Source organism: Chiloscyllium punctatum, chromosome 48, assembly GCF_047496795.1.
Source record: "Chiloscyllium punctatum isolate Juve2018m chromosome 48, sChiPun1.3, whole genome shotgun sequence".
NCBI lineage: Eukaryota > Metazoa > Chordata > Chondrichthyes > Orectolobiformes > Hemiscylliidae > Chiloscyllium > Chiloscyllium punctatum.
In genome coordinates this window covers 46,837,611-46,856,579 of record NC_092786.1, presented here as the reverse complement: position 1 = coordinate 46,856,579, position 18,969 = coordinate 46,837,611, and the positions used below count along the sequence as shown (strand labels likewise).

Sequence of the window (18,969 nt, the reverse complement as noted above, 5' to 3'; positions counted from 1 at the left end):
CCTATCCACCCCCTCAGCCCCCAACACTGCAGGGAAATCAGCCCCAGCCTATTCAACCTCTCCCTATACCTCAAATCCTCCAAACTTGGCAACATTCTTATAAATCTTTTCTGAACCCTTTCAAGTTTCACAACATCCTTCCAATAGGAGGGAGACCAGAATTGCACACAGTATTCCAAAAGAGGCCTAAACCAATATCCTGTACAGGTGGCAAAATAATCTCCCAACTCCTATGGTCAATGCACCGGCCAATAAAGGAAAGCATACCAAATGCCTTCTTCACTATCCTATCTACCTGCGACTCCATTTTCAAGGAACTATGAACCTGCACTCCAATGTCTCTTTATTCAGCAACAAAACCTTACCATTAAGTGTGTAAGTCCTGCCCTGATTTGCCCTTCTAAAATGCAGCAACTCGCATTTATCTGAATTAAACTCCATCTGCCACTCCTCTGCCCATTGGCCCATCTGATCAAGATCCCGTTGTACTCTGAGGTAACCTCCTTCACTTTCCACTACACCTCCAATTTTGGTGTATTCTGCAAACTTACTAATTATACCTCCTATGTTCACATCCAAATCATTTATATAAATAATGAAAATCAGTGGACCCAGCACTGAACCTTGTGGCATACTACTGGTCACAGGCCTCCAGTCTGAAAGGCAACCCTTCACCACAACTGTCTTCTACCCTTGAGCTAGTTCTGTATTGAAATGGCTAGTTCTCTCTGTATCCCATGAGATCTAACCTTACTAATCAGTCTACCCTGAGGAACTTGTTGAACGCCTTACTGAAGTCCATATAGATCACATCCACCATTCTGCCCTCATTAATCCTCTTTGTTACTTCTTTGTTACATTTCGCATAAACCAAATCATCCACCGACATTTCCGCCACCTCCAAAAAGACCCCACCATCAGAGATATATTTCCCTCCCCACCCTTTTCCACCTTCCGCAAAGACCGTTCCCTCCACGACTACCTGGTCAGGTCCACACCCCCCTACGACCCACCCTCCCATTCGGGCACTTTCCCCTGCCACCGCAAGAACTGTAAAACCTGTGCCCACACCTCCTCCCTCACCTCTATCCAAGGCCCTAAAGGAGCCTTCCATATCCAAAGTTTTACCTGCACATCCACCAATATCATTTATTGTATCCGTTGCTCCCGATGTGGTCTCCTCTACATTGGGGAGACTGGGCGCCTCCTAGCAGAGCGCTTTAGGGAACATCTCCGAGACACCCGCACCAATCAACCAAACCGCCCTGTGGCCCAACATTTCAATTCCCCCTCCCACTCTGCCAAGGACATTGAGGTCCTGGGCCTCCTTCACCACCGCTCCCTCACCACCAGACGCCTGGAGGAAGAACGCCTCATCTTCCGATTCGGAACACTTCAACCCCAGGGCATCAACGTGGACTTCAACAGCTTCCTCACTTCCCCTTCCCCCACCTCATCCTAGTTTCAAACTTCCAGCTCAGCACTGTCTCCTTGACTTGTCCGACCTGCCTATCTCCTTTTCCACCTATCCACTCCACCCTCTCCTCCTTGACCTATCACCTTCATCTCCTCCCCCACTCATCCATTGTACTCTATGCTATTCTCTCCCCACCCCCACCCTCTAGCTTATCTCTCCATGCTTCAGGCTCACTACCTTTATTCCTGATGAAGGGCTTTTGCCCGAAACGTCGATTTCGCTGCTCGTTGGATGCTGCCTGAACTGCTGTGCTCTTCCAGCACCACTAATCCAGTATCACTAATCAGTCCTTGCCTTTTCAAATACATGTAAATCCTGTTCCTCAGGATTCCCTCCAACAACTTTCCCACCACCAATGTCAGACTCACCAGTCTAACACTTTGGATAGCATGGGGTGCAGATGTTCTGAACAGCAAAGCTTTTGAAGGAAACTGCTTCAAATTGCTGCAAAGTGCTGTTAAGTGCCATTGTTGCAACTCTTATTTTAAATTCATTCAAGGGATGGGCCCACTGCTAACTAGACCAGCATTTATTGCCCATCCTTAATTGTTTACAAGTTGTCTAATTGTTGTTTATGGTTAAGAGTCAACCATATTGATGAGAGTCTGGAGTCACATGTAGCCAGACCTTTTAAGGATGGCAGATTACTGGTTACCATTACATCAGCTTCTTATTCCAGATTTTTAATTTGAATTCCAGTTGGTAGAAATTCAAATCCATATTGCCAGGGCATTAGCCTGGGGTTCTGGATTAGGCGAAAGTGAGGACTGCAGATGCTGGAAATTACAGCCGAGAGTGTGGTGCTGGAAAAGCACAGCAGGTCAGGCAGCATCCGAGGAGCAGGTTTCCTGATTAAGGGCTTTTGCCTGAAATGTCGATTTTCCCGCTCTTCTGGGGTTCTGGATATTATCTCTACACCCTGTCTCCCATAAACAAGAAATGTGGAAGACCAGCGCAGGAAAAGATTTCTGGAGTCACTGATGTGGTACCACAAGCCTTAGTGATGAAGGTGATCAGAAGGAGAGACTTCAACGTTTTGCCTGAGATCCAGAGCCCTCAATGACATTCTCAGATGGTTAGGGAATCCGATTTTCAACATCTAAAGACAGGATTTAGATACAGGATTTGGCCATTGAGCCCTTCAACACTATTCTCCCATTCAATACGGGCATTACTGATATTGTTATGCTTTCAGCTCCACCGAGGTTGTTTGCCTCAATGACTCTTGACTCCCTCAAGTATTAAAATTTTTCTAATTCGCCATTGAATAAACCCTTGACCTGGCTCGCTTATCTCCTGGAAAATAGAATTCCTCAGAGTAACAGCTCTGTGTCATACACGTACTCTCCTCACTCTGAGTTCTGATGAAGGGTCACTGGACCTGAACTGTTAACTCCGATTTCTCTCCACAGACGCTGCCATATTTTTTTAGATTAGATTACGTACAGTATGGAAACAGGCCCTTCGGCCCCACAAGTCCACACCGACCCTCCAAAGAGCAACCCACCCAGACCCCTTCACCTAACACTACCGGTAATTTAGCGTGGCCAATTCACCTAACCTGGACTGTGGGAGGAAACCGGAGCACCCGGAGGAAACCCACACTGACACGGGGAGAATGTGCAAACTCCACACAGACTGTTGCCTGAGGTGGGAATTGAACGCCGGTCTCTGGTGCTGTGAGGCAGCATTGCCAACCACTGTGCCACTGTGCTGTCCAAATTGCTGAGCTTTTCCAGCAATATCTCTTTTTGTTCCTGATTTCCAGCATCTGAAGATTTTACAGGTTTTATTAGTGTGCTTAAAAAAAAGAATTCTTTTAATTAACCTACATCACCTAATTATAGTCTTCCCCAAAAGAGGAATCATCCTGCCTATCCAGCCCCTTCAGTATCTTATATGATCCAATAAGATCACCTTTCATTTTTCTAAACTCCAATGATATGTGTTGAACCTGTTCGACCCGGTTTTATTCAGATAAGCCTTTAGTGAGTTTCACACTGTAACCACTCTAATAGAATTCCCTATTAAATTTATCTTTATGCTATTCAATTTATTAATGGCTATCTTTTATTTGTAACCCAAGTTATGCTCTTGCTAGCACATGGTAATATCTCTCATCTGCCCTATCAAAACCTTTCAGAATCTAAAAGGCCTCAATTAGATCACCCTGTAGTCTTCTCTTTTCTAGAGAACATCCATTAGAAAACCCATTAAAAACTGAATCTTTTATAATTACTTTGTACTGACAACAATTTCCAATCTTCAAACACACAAAAAAAATACATGGGGCCTGACTTGGGCCTCCTGTGGATAAACTCAAACTGAATTGCTTGTCCATTTAAGTACATTAAATGTATTAAAGAGTTCAAGCCTCTTGACTTCGGTTGCTTACAGTGGCATCACTTATGGAGAGAAGTCATTAACCACTTCAGTTCTATCACATCCCCAAACATATTAATGATACCCGACCTCCAGACTGACCGTGTTCCCATGAAGCGCCAGTTAATGAGATAAAACCAACGCCAACCCCGAAATCATCCTGGGTCCATGTTTAACAGGGAGTTATTCACTGGATAGAAGAGTTCCTCTCACAGCTAGAATGAGCAAAATATCTCATAGGAGGTGATGGTTTAATGATATAATTGCTGGACTGTTAATCCAGAAATCCAGGTACTGTTCTGAGGGCTTGGGTTCAAATCCTACAGATGGCAGATGGTGGAATTTGAATTCAATTAAGAAGAAAATCTGGAAATGAGAGCCTAAAGATGACCACAATTTGATTATTGGGGAAAACCCAACTGATGCAGTAACGACCTTTAAGAAAAGAAATTGCCACCCTTACCTGGTCTGACTCCACACCCACGGCAATCTGGTTCACTCTTAACAGCCTCTGGGCAATTAGGAATAGGCAATAAATTCTGGTCTAACCAGTGACACCCTCTTGAGGTTCAGTGCTTTTTAACAATAGAATGATGAATTCTCATCCTTTTCCAGACCACTTTCACGACAATTGCAATGGACACACATACTGATGTATTTGCCACTTAATCTAAGCTAGTCTCATGTTTAAATAAGGCAAATAGTTTTTTAAACCAACTCCCTAAATATTGGTATTTTCCAATGCTCTAAGAAATCTCCAAATGGTAAGCACTACCATGAAAGAAAAAACATGTCAGCTTCAAAATGCTGCATTTGAACTTACAAATTCTGATCAAGTACTGTACACAAATTACTAGTGAGATGCTTTATGAATACTGTTACAAATTCTGGTCAAGTATGGTACACAGCAGTTGGTGTCCCTTTGTGCTAAGTGTACAGAGGAGTATTAGCTGACTACATCAAGGAGCGATAATAGCAAATCGCCCCTGTCCAATCCAGCATTACTCTGCCATCTCTATGAAATACTTCGACGAGAGAATCATTGATGTGTACTGATTGTGATGCAAACAGCCTGCAAATTGTGTGCTGGTGGAAAGGGGGGGGGGGGGGGGGGGGGGGGCTGCAGAGTTTGAAACAACACAAGATCACAATGTAAAATTGAGTCTGGTATCGACAAAAAAGCACCAATATATCCAAATAGACAGACAGAAACCAAGCATCGATTAGGCAGAATCACTTATTTTTTTATACCTGATCAAACAGAATCAGTTCCGCTAGCCATCTCTCAGAAATTACCACAAGATAAATCAATGATTCCATCTAAAAAGACCTAGACTCTTGACTACGCTACAAAAGCACCCCCCCTGCCCTCCGAATACATCTTGTTTAATTAGTTAATATATGAGTACTGATACATGAGTTGTGTTGTGAAGTCAGGCAAGTCTTAGATTCCACTTCTGGGAAAGCTGTTATGATTGTCTTTAGTCAGCACATTTGAAGCATCTGCCAGCTCAGCAGAAAGAAATTAATATGATGGATTGTGTGTTAGATACTTAGTAGTTGGACAAGTCTGTACCAAGCCCTCTAAACTAAGTGAGTTTAATGATTATTGTCAGTCACAGTACACACAGACAACAGCTTAATTTAAGGCAAAATACAGTGAATGCTGGGAATTTGAAATTGAAGTGGACAATACTGAAAGACTCAGGAAGTCAGGCAACAGTTCTAGAATGAGAAACAGTTAATGTTACAGGTTGGTGACCTTTATCAGAACTGCATTGGATAATTGATGACATCAGTATTGGTAGCTATGAAACAATAGTTGGTTCTTATTGAAATACATCTAATTCACTATTGCCTTTTGGGGAGGGGAATTTACTATTTTAACCAAGTCTGGCCAATGTGTGACTCCAGGACTGCCAACAATATGGTTGACTCTTAGCTGCCATTCAAAAAACCCAGCAAGCCACTCAGTTCAAGGGCAACTAGGGATAAACAATAAATCCAATAACACTCAGTCCCAAAATAAAAGTAAAAGTAAAATAGCATCTACATAATTTTCCACCTGGGTACAATCTTACTACAACAACTTTGCATCTAAGGGCCGCCACTTCATCCACAGAATTTGCTAGGATTAGCCTCAGTGATATCATTTAGGTAGACCCCAGATGAGATTTCCCACTGTTGGTCCCACATATCTGTCTTTGGATATCCAACGATAGTATCATGTTTTCTGAAAAGAGTATTTTAATTTTTAATTTTAACATCTACGTCTATTGACCCTTTCCCTCCATCAAGCCATCCTCCTTCCCACAATCCACCAAAACACAAAGCATCATCATTCATGGCTTTAAGTTATATTTATGTCGATATAATCAAGGGCTGCTGTCACTTACAGCAGGGAAAGTAGCAAATCACAGGGAGCTATGGGACTGCTCTCTACCTGATTATTCACACTTAGCTACTGAGGTTACACTGAGATAAATAAACATGATAATCTATATGTGATCAATACCAAATCGACACTTCATCTCAAACTACCTACACAATTATATACGTGAGCACCATGCAAGACCAAGATATACTGAATCTGGAGAACATTTATTTGCAATTGATACATAATCAATACAAATGATTCCAATGCAATCTATATATCCTCTAAAATAACTTAATTGTAGTCTACATTTGCTATTAGTAAAATCATTTTTATATCACCATTTTTCAGTGTTATTGGGTCAAAATCCGAGAATTCCTGCCCCAATAAAATTGTGGGTCCACCTACAGCACACAGACTGTAGCGGTTCAAGAAGGCAGTTCACCAGCATCTTCTCCAGGGCAACTAAGGATGGGCAATAAATGATGGACCAGCCAGTGATCCATCCAATAGTGAATATAAACATTTTACATACAATACTAATGAGATCTATTTATGATCAAAAACATAATTTGATTGTGGTCTACTTGTACTTTAGGAGTTAAATCATTTCAATAGTAATTTCTTAGATTAGACTAGACTAGATCCCCTACAGTGCGGAAACAGGTCCTTCGGCCCAACAAGTCCACACCAACCCTCTGAAGAGTAACCCACAGAGACCCATTCCCCTACTAATGTACCTATCACGATGGGCAATTTAGCATGACCAATTCACCTGACCTGCACATCATTGGACCTCAGTCCCTGTTTTGTAGGCATCCAGCCTTAGCTCCAAGATCAACATCCTGCACAGCCCAGAGATAACAGAGAATTGTTCAACTATTGGCTCAGCTACGTAAAGCAGGCATTTCAGAACATTATACAGCATTACATCACTGTAGGAGACCATCTGGCCTACTAAATCCATGCTGCTCTCTGTAGATTCAGTCAGTCCCATTCCCCATTCTAACGCTGTAGCCTTACAAGTTTGCGTCAAGTGGCAATGCAATTTCTTTGTGAAATTATCGATCATAACCGCTCCCAACACTCTCATGGGCAACATGGTGCAGGTCATTTCCACTTCCTGTCCTAAAAAGGTTCTTCATCACAGCCCTTTAGCACCTCTTATTACTAAAGGTGAGAATCAGTTCAGTTGATTGGACAGCTAGTTTTTCAATACAGAGTGGTGCCAACAATGCGGGTTCAATTTCTGCACTGGGTGACGTTAATATGAAGCTTTCGCCTTCTTAATCTAACCTCTCACCTGAGAAGTGATGATCTTCAGGTTAAATTCACCACCAATAGAGCTTCTCTCTCTCTCTCTCCCTAATGACAGAACAGCTCTGAGACTAAGGCATCTTTAGTTTAACAAAAAAAAAAGTGAATGGTTTAACACCTACTTTTGGTGTTAATCAGACATTTCTTTGCAATATGCAGGATATTACCTGGGTCTACCCTACCACAGGTTCAGCAAGTAGCTTGAATTGAAATGAAGTGAATTGAATTTGTTGTCACATGTACCAAGGCACAGTGAAAAGCTTTGTCTTGCGAGCAATGCAAGCAGATCACATACTTACATAGCATAGATAGGTAAATAATAGGCAAACAGCAGCAAGACAAAAACACAGGTACAGGTGAATGCTAAGAGTTTGAGAGTCCATTCAGTTTTCTAACAACAGTAGGGTAGAAACTGTTGTGAAACCGGATGGTCTGTGTGTTCAGGCTTCTGTACCTTCTCCCTGATGGTAGAGGTTGTCAGGGCAGGGTGGATCTTCGAGAATGCTGGCGGCCTTTCCTTGACAGCGGGCCTGGTAGATGGATTCTACAGATGGGGGTTGGCCTTTGTGATTGTCCAGGCAGAGTTCCCCACTCACTGTAACTGTCTCCAATCTTGAATGGTACAGTTGCTATACCAGGTAGTGATACATCCAGACAGAATGCTCTCGATGGTGCACCTATCAAAGTTGGCCAGGGTATTGGCCATCATGCCAAATTTTCTCAGATGCCTGAAGATGAGAGGTTGTTGGGCCTTTGTAACCAGTGCATGCACATGAAGAGTCCAAGAAAGCTTACTGTGGATGACCAATCCCAGCAACTTGACACTCTCCACTTGTTCCATCTCTGTGCTGTTAATGTGTAGGGGGGTATGTGTAACATCCCACTGAAAAGTCAATAATGAATTCTTTGGTTTTGCCGGCGTTGAGAGCTAGGTTGTTCTCAATGCACCATTTTTCCAGGTATTCCACCTCCCGTCTGTAGTCTGTTTCATCGCCATCTGAGATTTCACTGACTATGGTGGTGTCGTCAGGGAACTTGGAAATGGCATTAGTTTGATATTTGGCGACGCAGTCATGCGTATACACTGAGTGCAGTAGAGGGCTGAGTACGCATCCCTGTGGGGGCTCCAGTGTTAAGTGTTAGTGAGGATGAAATATTGTCCCCAATCTTCACTGATTGTGGCCTGTGGGTCAGGAAACTGAGGATCCAGTTGCAGAGAGTGGGGCTTAGTCAGAGATCACTAAGTTTAGTAATTAGTCACGAGAGGATAATAGTGTTGCAGGCTGAACTGTAGACAATGAGTAGGATTCTTACGTAGCTGTACTTAGTGTCAAGATGTTCTAGGGAGGAGTGAAGGGCAAGTGATATGGCATCTGATGTGGACCTTTTGGTCCGATAGGCAAATTGGAGTGGGTCAAGAGTAGTGGGGAGGCTGGAGTTGATTAATGCCATGATCTGCCTTTCAAAGCACTTCATGACCACCGAAGTTAGGGCCAGTGGGCGGTAGTCATTGAGACATGCTGTATGAGCCTTCTTAGGTACAGGGATGATGTTGGCCCTCTTGAAACAGGCAGGGACAGTGGCCTACTACAGGGAGAGGTTGAAGGTGTCCAGAAGACCTCTGCCAGTTTATCTATGCATGCTCTGAGTGCACAACCTGGTATTCCGTCTGGTCCCATCGCTTTACTTGGATTCACACGAAGGGAAACGGACTTGATCTCTGATACAGTGACTGTTGGGATAGATTCATCAGCACTTGTCGGAATAGGTGTTAGTTCTCCACCAAACCTCTGCTCAAAACGAGCATAGAAGGCATTGAGATGATCCTGAGAGGGATGTGTCATCGTCTGCTATCTTGCACGGTCTCTTTTTAGAACCTGTGATGTCATTCAGTCCTTGCCATAGTTGCCGGGTGTCTGTGTATTGGTCCTTGGCTGTCTTAATGGCTCTGCGAAGGTCATACTTGGATTGCTTATATTTGAGTGGGTCTCCTGATCTGAAGGCCTCACACCTTGTTTTTAGCAGGTTCTGTATGTTCTGGTTCATCCAGGGTTGCCTGTTGTGGAACACCTGGATTGACTTCCTCGGTATGCAGTCCTCCACACACTTGCCGATAAAGTCTGTGACGGTGGCGGCGTACTCGTCCAAGGTACCTGCTGACTGTTTGAACACGGCCCAATCAGCCAATTCCAGACAGCACCAGAGTTGATCTTCTGCCTCCTCCAACCATCACTGGGCCTGTATTCGCGAGGGGTTCGCCTGCTTGACCTTGAAATGAGGGTGGGGGATGGAGAGGTAGGATCTTTCACAGTGATGTAGCGGGTGGTCTAAGTGTTTAGGCCCCTAGTGGGGCAGGTAATGTTCTGGTGGTACTTGGGCAACAACTTCCTTAGATTGGCTTGATTGAAATCACCAGTCACAATAAACAGGGCGTCGGGGTTTTCCATCTCCAGGGTGTTAGTGGTGGAGTACAGCACATCCAGAGCTTCCTCAACCCTTTGCTTGTGCCGTTATTAGGTTAGATTACATTACAGTGTGGAAACAAGTCCACACCGACCCGCCGAAGCGCAACCCATCCATACCCCTACATTTACCCCTTACCTAACACTACAGGCAATTTAGCATGGCCAATTCACCTGGCCTGCACATCTTTGGACTGTGGGAGGAAACCGGAGCACCCGGAGGAAACCCACGCAGACACGGGGAGAACGTGCAAACTCTACACAGTCAGTCACCTGAGACGGCAGTTATGTACACAGCAGTTAGTATAGTATAAGTTAATGGCTGATGAGAACCCACAGTTCCAATATCCCAATTTTCTTCATTGCTATTCATCCTATCAGGCCCACTCTTAGCCCACTCCCGATTTGAGGATTTATTCTGCCCCCTCACCAAGTCACAACACATTTGCTGCAAAGACATGAGGTACTCTTTTTCTCTTTATTCTCTTATGGGATGTGAGCATCACTGACAAGACTAACACTTGTTGCCCTCAATCTAAGTAACTTGCTGGGTCATTTCAGAAAGTATTTAAGAGTCAAACACAGTGGAATGAGTCTGGAGTCTTACATAGGCCAGATCAGGTAGGAACGATAGATTTCCATCCCTAAAGAACATCAGATGATTTTTATCAAGATTAGAGTGGTGTTGGAAAAGCACAGCAGATCAGGCAGCATCTGAGGAGCAGGAAAATTGACATTTGGGACAACAGCCCTTCATCAGGAATGTGGATTTTCCTGCTCCTCGGATGCTGCCTGATCTGCTGTGCTTTTCAAGCACCACTCTAATCTTGACTCTCATCTCCAGTATCTGCAGTACCCACTTCCGCCCAGATGATTTTTATGATGATTGAAGATGTTTTCATGGTCACCATGAGAGTTTTCATTCCAGGTTTTATTAATTGAATTCAAATTTATTTGGGTTGCTGCCTGGGGAGGTACAGAAAGGCACAGCTCCTCATCTAAATGATGTTCATGAGAGGCAGGGTGCAACTTTTGGATCTCTTTAGGGTCTCCAGTTTGGGATAGATGCCACTGGAGAAGACCTGATCCTGCATCTGAAAATGGCCTCAGATGAACACCCCGTAGTCTCAAACCAGACAGCATGCCCAAAACAGAGATTGTTGGGGGGGTCAGCTGCTCTTTATGGAAGTTGTAATTCTAATAGACCAAAGTGCAGACGGGAATATCCTTTTAAAAATGAAACAATTCATTATCAATTGCAGTGCACCCTTGGGGCTGAAAAGATGACACACTTTGCTCTGCACTGAACCACTATTAATGGCCCATGTTCCCATCAAATGCCTGAGAAAGCATAAAGAGTTATTGATAGCAACGTATCTTTTGCCTTTCACTTTGATACAAAGACTGCATTTTCTGATTGTCATGATTTCTCATTGTCAGTGCTCAATAAAGTAAATGTTTTATTTATGCACCTCCAATAAAATAGCAATTTATTTTTCAAAATAATTACTGAAACAAACTGAGCTCCTGACAAGTACACTTTGATGTAGATCAATGATGTTTCCTGGAAGGAGGAACGAAACGTTCTTGGGGCAAGATGTTTCTGTCTATCTCACTGGGAGTGTATATGCAGGAGGTTCTGCCAATTTCAGTGATTGTGATTAAGTTGAAGACTCTTCCTGTCCTACTTAATGGTTGAGTCTTTATAGAAGCTATGACCATGATTGGAGATCTCTGCCTCTGTCACTGAATATAATTGAGCTTCTTTCATGGCATGTGGGTGTCGCTGGAAGATCCATCACCAAACGGAACGGCCTGCTTGGATATTTCAGAGGGCAGTTAAGAGTCACGAACATTACTGTGGGACTGGAGTCACATGGAGGCCAGACCAGGTAAAGAGAGTGGATTCCTTTCCTTGAAGGGAATTTGCTGCATCAGATCTCCTGAAATGAGAAGTGATGAACATTTCCTGGTCACCACATTACTGAGGTGAGTTTGCTATTCCAGAATTATTAACTAATTAAACTTAAATTCCACCAGCAACCATGGCAGGATTTGAAGCAAGTTCCAAAAGCATTAGCCAGGTTGTTATCTCCAGATTATCTGCTGGCAGATCATTAAGCAGGTACCACTATCAGTATGACACTGCTTCCTAATGAGGAGACTTTGACTATCTGATTGAATGCAATCAGACTTCGAAAGCTTTTTGACTCACAGTGTATTGCAATGACTTGATTTGATTTATTACTATCACATGTACTGGGATACAGTTAAGAGTGTTGGCTTTACAGGAAGATCATACTACACATGTGCATTATGGTAATAGAACAGAGTGCAGGGTACAGTGTTACAGCTACTGAGTTAAAGTTTGGATGTTCAGAGCCAGTTGAAATGATCCTCACCATCTTTAGTGAATTGTTCTCTCAAGTTCTACAGGGTCAGCTGCCTTTTCCAGGCCTAGGACATCAACCTGTCAGAGTTGTTCCAAAAAGGCCAGTTTTTCAAAACAAAAATTTCAAAATCACTGTATAAGATTCTCCATACAGCAGATTATAAAGGTAGGAACAGGTTCTGGTAACTTTTCCTGATGCTGGAAATGGTTACAGCTGATTTTCTTTCATTCTGATTATCATTGATGTGCTGGGACCACTAATCACAGGTTCTGGGCGGTCTTGAGTCACTCTCTCACTGTCATCAGCAGACATTATAATGGCCTTCCAACAACATCAATGTGAACATTGAGAGGAGAGCCCAGATTCAATCAGAAATGATGACATTGCCATTATGAGCAGGAATTTGGATGAAACAGGATCCTAATTTGCAGACCTCACAAAGTAGAAATACCATTTGAGTGACAGGGGATGTGCTAGAAACTGGATGAATAATTCATGGTCAACATATTTACACTGAGAAGGGTGTGGTTGTTGCATTTGATGGGCCTAATTTAATGCGACATGGGGGTTGGGGGAGTGGGGCGTAGCTTGTGAGATCAGAGCAAAAGGGGTTAGAATTAGGTCAAAAGCTAGAGATGGGAGTGTCTCTTGTCGTAAAGGCACAGCTAAATCAGATCTTTAGAGGACCACTGCTGCCACCATGTTGTATGCACTCGTTGGACATTTGGTCACAATAAGATTTGCTGCCGCCACCCTTGTTTTAAAGGAGTTGTCATCTACCCAGCCTGCTTTGTCTGGTGTTATCAAGGGGGAAAAGAATACAGGTCATCCAACAAGAGGAAGCATATGGCCTAAACATATTTCTTACATGTAGTAAACATAAACATATAGTTTCTTACCTGACAGCAATCAGGTATAAGTTACAATGGCGTGACAAACAGTGTGACTGCGACCATGCAGCGATCTAGTTGTTAGGTTTATCTCCTTTATGACCCAGAGCATTTCTGCCCACCCAAGTCCTTATGCATCATCATATGCCCACCCCACTATTTACACTTTGAGGTCCAAGCACCTTATATAACACCCACCCTTCCCGATTCCATGCAATTGCCTCGGCATTTGGGTCAAGGAGGGCCTTCTGATCCAGAGGCCAGTGATGCACTCATGTGGACAACTAAGGGTATCTTCTCACCGCTGCTTGTGGTAACCATGATGCCATTATAAGCCGGGTGCTCCCTATGACGCTGCTGTCTCTGAAGAGATGCCTGACCCTTCAATCGTCCATTAACTCTTGGAAATGGTGGCTCAGTTATGATGCCACTGGACTGGTAACCCAGAGGCCCAGCTTAGTACCCTGGGGATATGGGTTCGAATCCCACTATGGCAGCTGGTGGAACTTAAATTCAATTAATAAATCTGGAATTTAAATGTAGTCACAGTAATGGTGACCATGAAACTATCATGGATTGTTATAAAAACAATTTGGTTCACCAATGTCCTTTAAGGTAGGAAATCTGTCATCCTTATTCAGATTGGTTTGTATGTGATTCCAATCCACAGTGACGAAGTTGTCTGTTAACTGCCCTCTGAAAGGGATGGGCAACAAGTGCTGGCATTACCAGCAACAACCTATCAAAGAATTAAAAGATATGACCTCTTCACCCTTCATCCCCAAAAGAAGGGATAAAAACCTGGTTCCAAGTCATTAATTTCTTTTTTGGCACATAATTGGGTCAGGCAGTTGCAAATTGTTATGGTGGGGACCCCCTTCCACAATCCTCATTACTTCCCACCCCAAACCCAGGCTTCTGGTCCATCCTCACAGCCAGGGCTGCTTGCTTAGAACTCAGGCCAACGAATTGGTGATGTGTAGTTACTGGTCCTGACCGTCACAGTCAATGAAATGTATTTTAATGTTACTGCCTGGGCATTAAGCATCATCTGGATTCACTGTCGAGAGATGATGTGGGTGATGAGGTATTCCTTCCATCTAAGCTATTAATGGGATGCTGCAGCGTGGGAGAGCTCTCTCAGGGGCTGTCATTCTTTCTGAGCAATTTATCAGCTTGCCCCAGCAATGAGTAACACGCCTGGCAGTGAAGGTAAAACTTCACTCCATGCTGTTTACGTTGCGGAGTCTCTCATGAGATGATTACAATGGGGGGGCTACCCTTCAGCTTACCTTAACACATTCAATAATAAAGATCTTTAATTCAACCCAATAGTTCCTTAAATGAATGCAAGGTTTAGACTATTCAACAATCCATTCCATGTGTTGATAATTCCTTGTTGAAATAAATTATTTCAGTTCTAATTTTGCCTTTTGCAAGAATGAGCGTATTTCTGCTGGTCCATCTGGAGCACTTTAAGCTAAAGTAATGTTTCAAATTAACTTATCCATTCTGTTTGCCAACTTATATATCTCTATAAAACCACTTCTCAGAAGCTTTCTTTCAGGGCAGTAAATCAGAGGTTTCTCTAATCTTGCCTCATAATTCAAACCTCCAATTCTATTCATCAATCTCATGGATCATCTCTGTACCGTCTCCATTGCTAGAATGTCTTCTCTACATCATGGCTTTTTGAAACCAGATATATTATTCAGTGTGATCAGATCAGTGTGCTGTACAGTGTGATCCTTCAAGATTCTGTTGACTTTGCAGATTGCTCTTTAGTCATGGATGGATTTAGTCAGTCATCGATTCTACATTGAATCTTCAAACATACCTGGGTCTTTTCAAATTATCATCCTTAGCCACTTTAAGCATTGTCTTTTCTTTTTCTTATCTGCAAGTACTTTCCACTTACAACATCAAATATAATCCTTTTTTTTTGTCCACTTGCACATGTAATTCAATTGATTCATTAATCTTTGGCTGTCTGTTCTGATTCTATTGCTCTTAGTTTTGAGTTACCAGCAGATGTCACTAATTTGTGGTGATGAGTAGGCTCGAAATGTCATTTAACACAGCTATAGCAAGAGCCCCTGATGCTTTCACTTACATTGTATTTGCCCTGATCACAGCCACAGTAAGTGCTCTCCATTGTGTAGCTCCGGAGAACCCCAATCTCTCTCCAAACCACCACTCGTGCAGTCGCTTCCCTCGACTTCTGGACCAAGAAGCAGCAGCGGTTCATGGCAAATGCTGGGGAGATCTTGTCCAGGACTTTGGGGATGGTCTATCAAGAAATAATTAGAAGAAATTGATTTATTTAATGCAAAAGCAGCAAGTCAGTGATCAGATACTCTGACAGATTTACATTCATGTCACAGGGCAGGGTGAGTGATGTTCCTTGAACAACCGCTGGGAGAATTTCTGTAGCTCGGGCTTCTGATTAACTTACTGGACATGATCATATGATAAAGACCACACTGAGAACATTTTAAAGCAGGTGCTATGACAGATTTCTCTGTTGCTATTTATTTCTTTGGTGTTCAAGGTGAGGAAGGGCAACAGTTGTCAACAGAAATAAAGCAGGCACTAATTGAGCAATGGAAGAGACCAACATCAGTCAAAAGAACAATGTGATCTAACAATGTTAGTCAATGGAACAGCGATGGCTTGAACTTTGTCAACAGGACTGTGAAAGCAAGTATTGTTCGTAAATGAGGAGAAGCAGACCACTATGCAATGAAACGATAAGAGTGAATGCTTGTCAAGGGAATAATGAGAAGATGTCCATTGGTCAATAAAACAATGAGAAAGATTATGTTTGCCAGTTTAATGATAATTATCCAATAATCAATCGATTAATTCCGTGGGTTAGTTAACAATAAATCACATAATAAGTTATGAAGCAGACTATACAGAATAAAGTAACTGATTTCTATTTTGTGGCTTTCACATTCACAATAGAATCACAGTCAGGCAGAGTCACAATGTTGTATACACACAGTACATGGAGTCCACAAAGGTAAACTTATTTAAAGACAAGATACTTTTATAACAGTGCCCATCAAACAAAGTCTTAGGGTGAGGGGAGAGGGGTATGCCTTTGTCAGTAAAAATTCAAATATTTGCAGTTCAAACAAGAGTCAGTAAGCATTGGCCCCTCACATTTGCTATGTTCCTTAACTGATTGGATTGCAAGTTGAGGTAAGGCAGACTGATTTCAAATTTTTCCTGAACCATACCGTTAAAACCACTTACAGGTTGTACTTAGCTACTGGAAACCCAGACTCTCAATAAGAACTCATTTCTACTATAAATGGGCCAAATAACTATCATATTGTGCTCAATCATGAAAGTGCAATAAAATTCACAGAAATATTCTAACAGTATAAACTTCACAAATTGCATCTATCTTGTCAACAAGTGCAGCAGTATAGTGTTTATGTCACTGCTTTGGTAATCCAGGGCTATGAACTGAGCTAAAATCCTAGCACAGTTAGTGGGGAATCTGAATTCGGTGATGTAAAGAATTATGATACATGTACACAATCCTTTATCCGAAATCCGAAAAGCTCCAAAATCCGAAGTTTCTCTCGTGAAGTTTTTTTCTGTTTAACAAGGGTGTTTGGCATACTAATGGGTGACCCATCTCCACACCCACTCGACCCATGTCACTCAGATGTGACATGTGGATCTGCTGTTTGGTAAGATTTTTATTTAATTTCATTGTGAAAATGTCATTTATTCTGAAATCCCAAAAATTCTGAATTCCGAAAAACAACTGGCCGCAAAATATTTCAGATAAAGGATTGTGTACCTGTACAAAATCCAAAGTTAAAAATCACACAACAGCAGGTTATAGTCCAACAGGTTTGATCGGAAGCACACTAGCTTTCGGAGCATCACTCCTTCATCAGGTGGTTGTACAAAATCCAATCTTTCAGGGAAGGCATTCAGCCATGCTTACTTGCTCTGGTTTGTGACTGGAGACCCACAGCAATATGGTTGACTGTGAAATGTTCTTGTAATTTACGTCATTGCATCAAAGCACTCCACAAAAATAAACAATAAGAAAAAAAAACAGACAGACCACCCAGCAGCAACCTAAGCACCAGATGCAGCAAACGCACACCAAGTGCAGGCAACCCTGCTCAGTCCACCTCATTTACATCTGGTGACTTGTGCCAAAATTGGGACAGCTGTCCCATAAAACAAGCAGCAACCTGACACAGTAACAAAAAAACAAACCCATGAGCCAAACATGACTGGGAATATAAATTCTGAGAATGTGATTGACCAAGTGTGGAAAATCTCTGCACTTGTCGGTAAAAGGGAGGTCTCCCTCTCGCTGGCTGCAAGAAGCAAGTTGCAAGTCAGCAAAGACTCCATCGAGAAGAAACAGCACAACTTTGGTCAACTTGCAGTACCAAGAATCTCCGGACTGAATGCTCACCTCCAAGGTCATTGCCATTGAAACCGTCCAATGTAACGGCCATAACATTTCACTATCTAATCCTCACTTAGGGGAGAAGTGATGAAACACATGATGGTTAGGAAAAAGACACACAAATCAGTCTTTGTCTTGTCCATGAGGACTAGACTGTGAAATGTGACAATGTTAAAAATCACACAACACCAGGTTATAGTCCAACAGGTTTACTTGGAAGCACTAGCTTTCAGAGTACTGCTCCTTCTGTATTGCTCCAGCAGCGCTCCGAAAGCTAGTGCTACCAATAAACCTGTTGGTCTATAACCTGGTGTTGCGTGATTTTTTAACTTTGTACACCCCAATCCAACACCGACACGTCCAAAATCGTGAAATGTGACAACCATTAACCATTGTGTTTCCTCACTTCTCACTTCAAGACATGCGTCATGATTTATTATCTTTCCTCACATTTTAGTAACTAATATAACTGCACTTTTTTCTTCGCCCAAGAAAGTGTCATTAAATCGACTCATTTTAAAATATAAATACACTGGAACTGGGAAGGGATTGCTTGCTGTGATCAATAAAGGAAAGGGAGTGTTGATTAAAACACTGGTGTTATCTTCACCAGTTGCATATGCACTTGCCCATGACAGTACCAGTAGGAGTGACCACTGCACAGGACTTGTGGGGATGATATCCTGTCTTACACTCTGACTGTACAACCACCTTGTTAAATGGAATGGACTCAGAACAGATTTGGCAACTCAAACTAATCATCAGTGAGGTGTAGTCTATCATCAGCAAAAGAGATTGCAATTCCATCATAACTGTCTCCTCATGGTCCTACATGTCCCTCACTCAATTAGCATCAAGTCAGGGGATCATTAGGTTTAATGTGGAGTGCAGAACAACATGCCAGGAACAACACCAAGTGTACCTAAAATCTTGGTGAAACAACTTTACCATAGAGGGCTATTGAGCTTGGGTCACTACTTTTATTCAAGGCAGATTTTTTAATCCGTAAAGCAATCAAGGGCTGTGGAGAAAGGGCAGGAAAGTGGAGTTGGGGATTATTACATCAGCCATGATCTCATTGAATGGGTGAGCAGACTTGATGGGCTGAATGGTCTGACATCTTCTGGTCTTACACAGGATTACAGGCATGCGAAAGAGCAGAAGCAGAATGTGATACAAAGAGCTAAGCAATTGTGCAACCAATAGTTCTGGTCAGAGCTATGC

At 42.6% G+C, this 18,969-nt stretch overlaps 1 protein-coding gene across 2 annotated transcripts in view; it reads right to left on the bottom strand.

The window, feature by feature from the left end:
- agbl1 (AGBL carboxypeptidase 1) overlaps positions 1-18,969 on the bottom strand; it is a 252,237-nt gene that overhangs the window by 63,477 nt on the left and 169,791 nt on the right. For both annotated transcript variants that reach the window (XM_072565137.1, XM_072565138.1), the window contains one exon: positions 15,409-15,585. In XM_072565137.1, the coding sequence (XP_072421238.1) occupies positions 15,409-15,585 (177 nt within the window). The remainder of the gene's footprint in view (positions 1-15,408; positions 15,586-18,969) is intronic.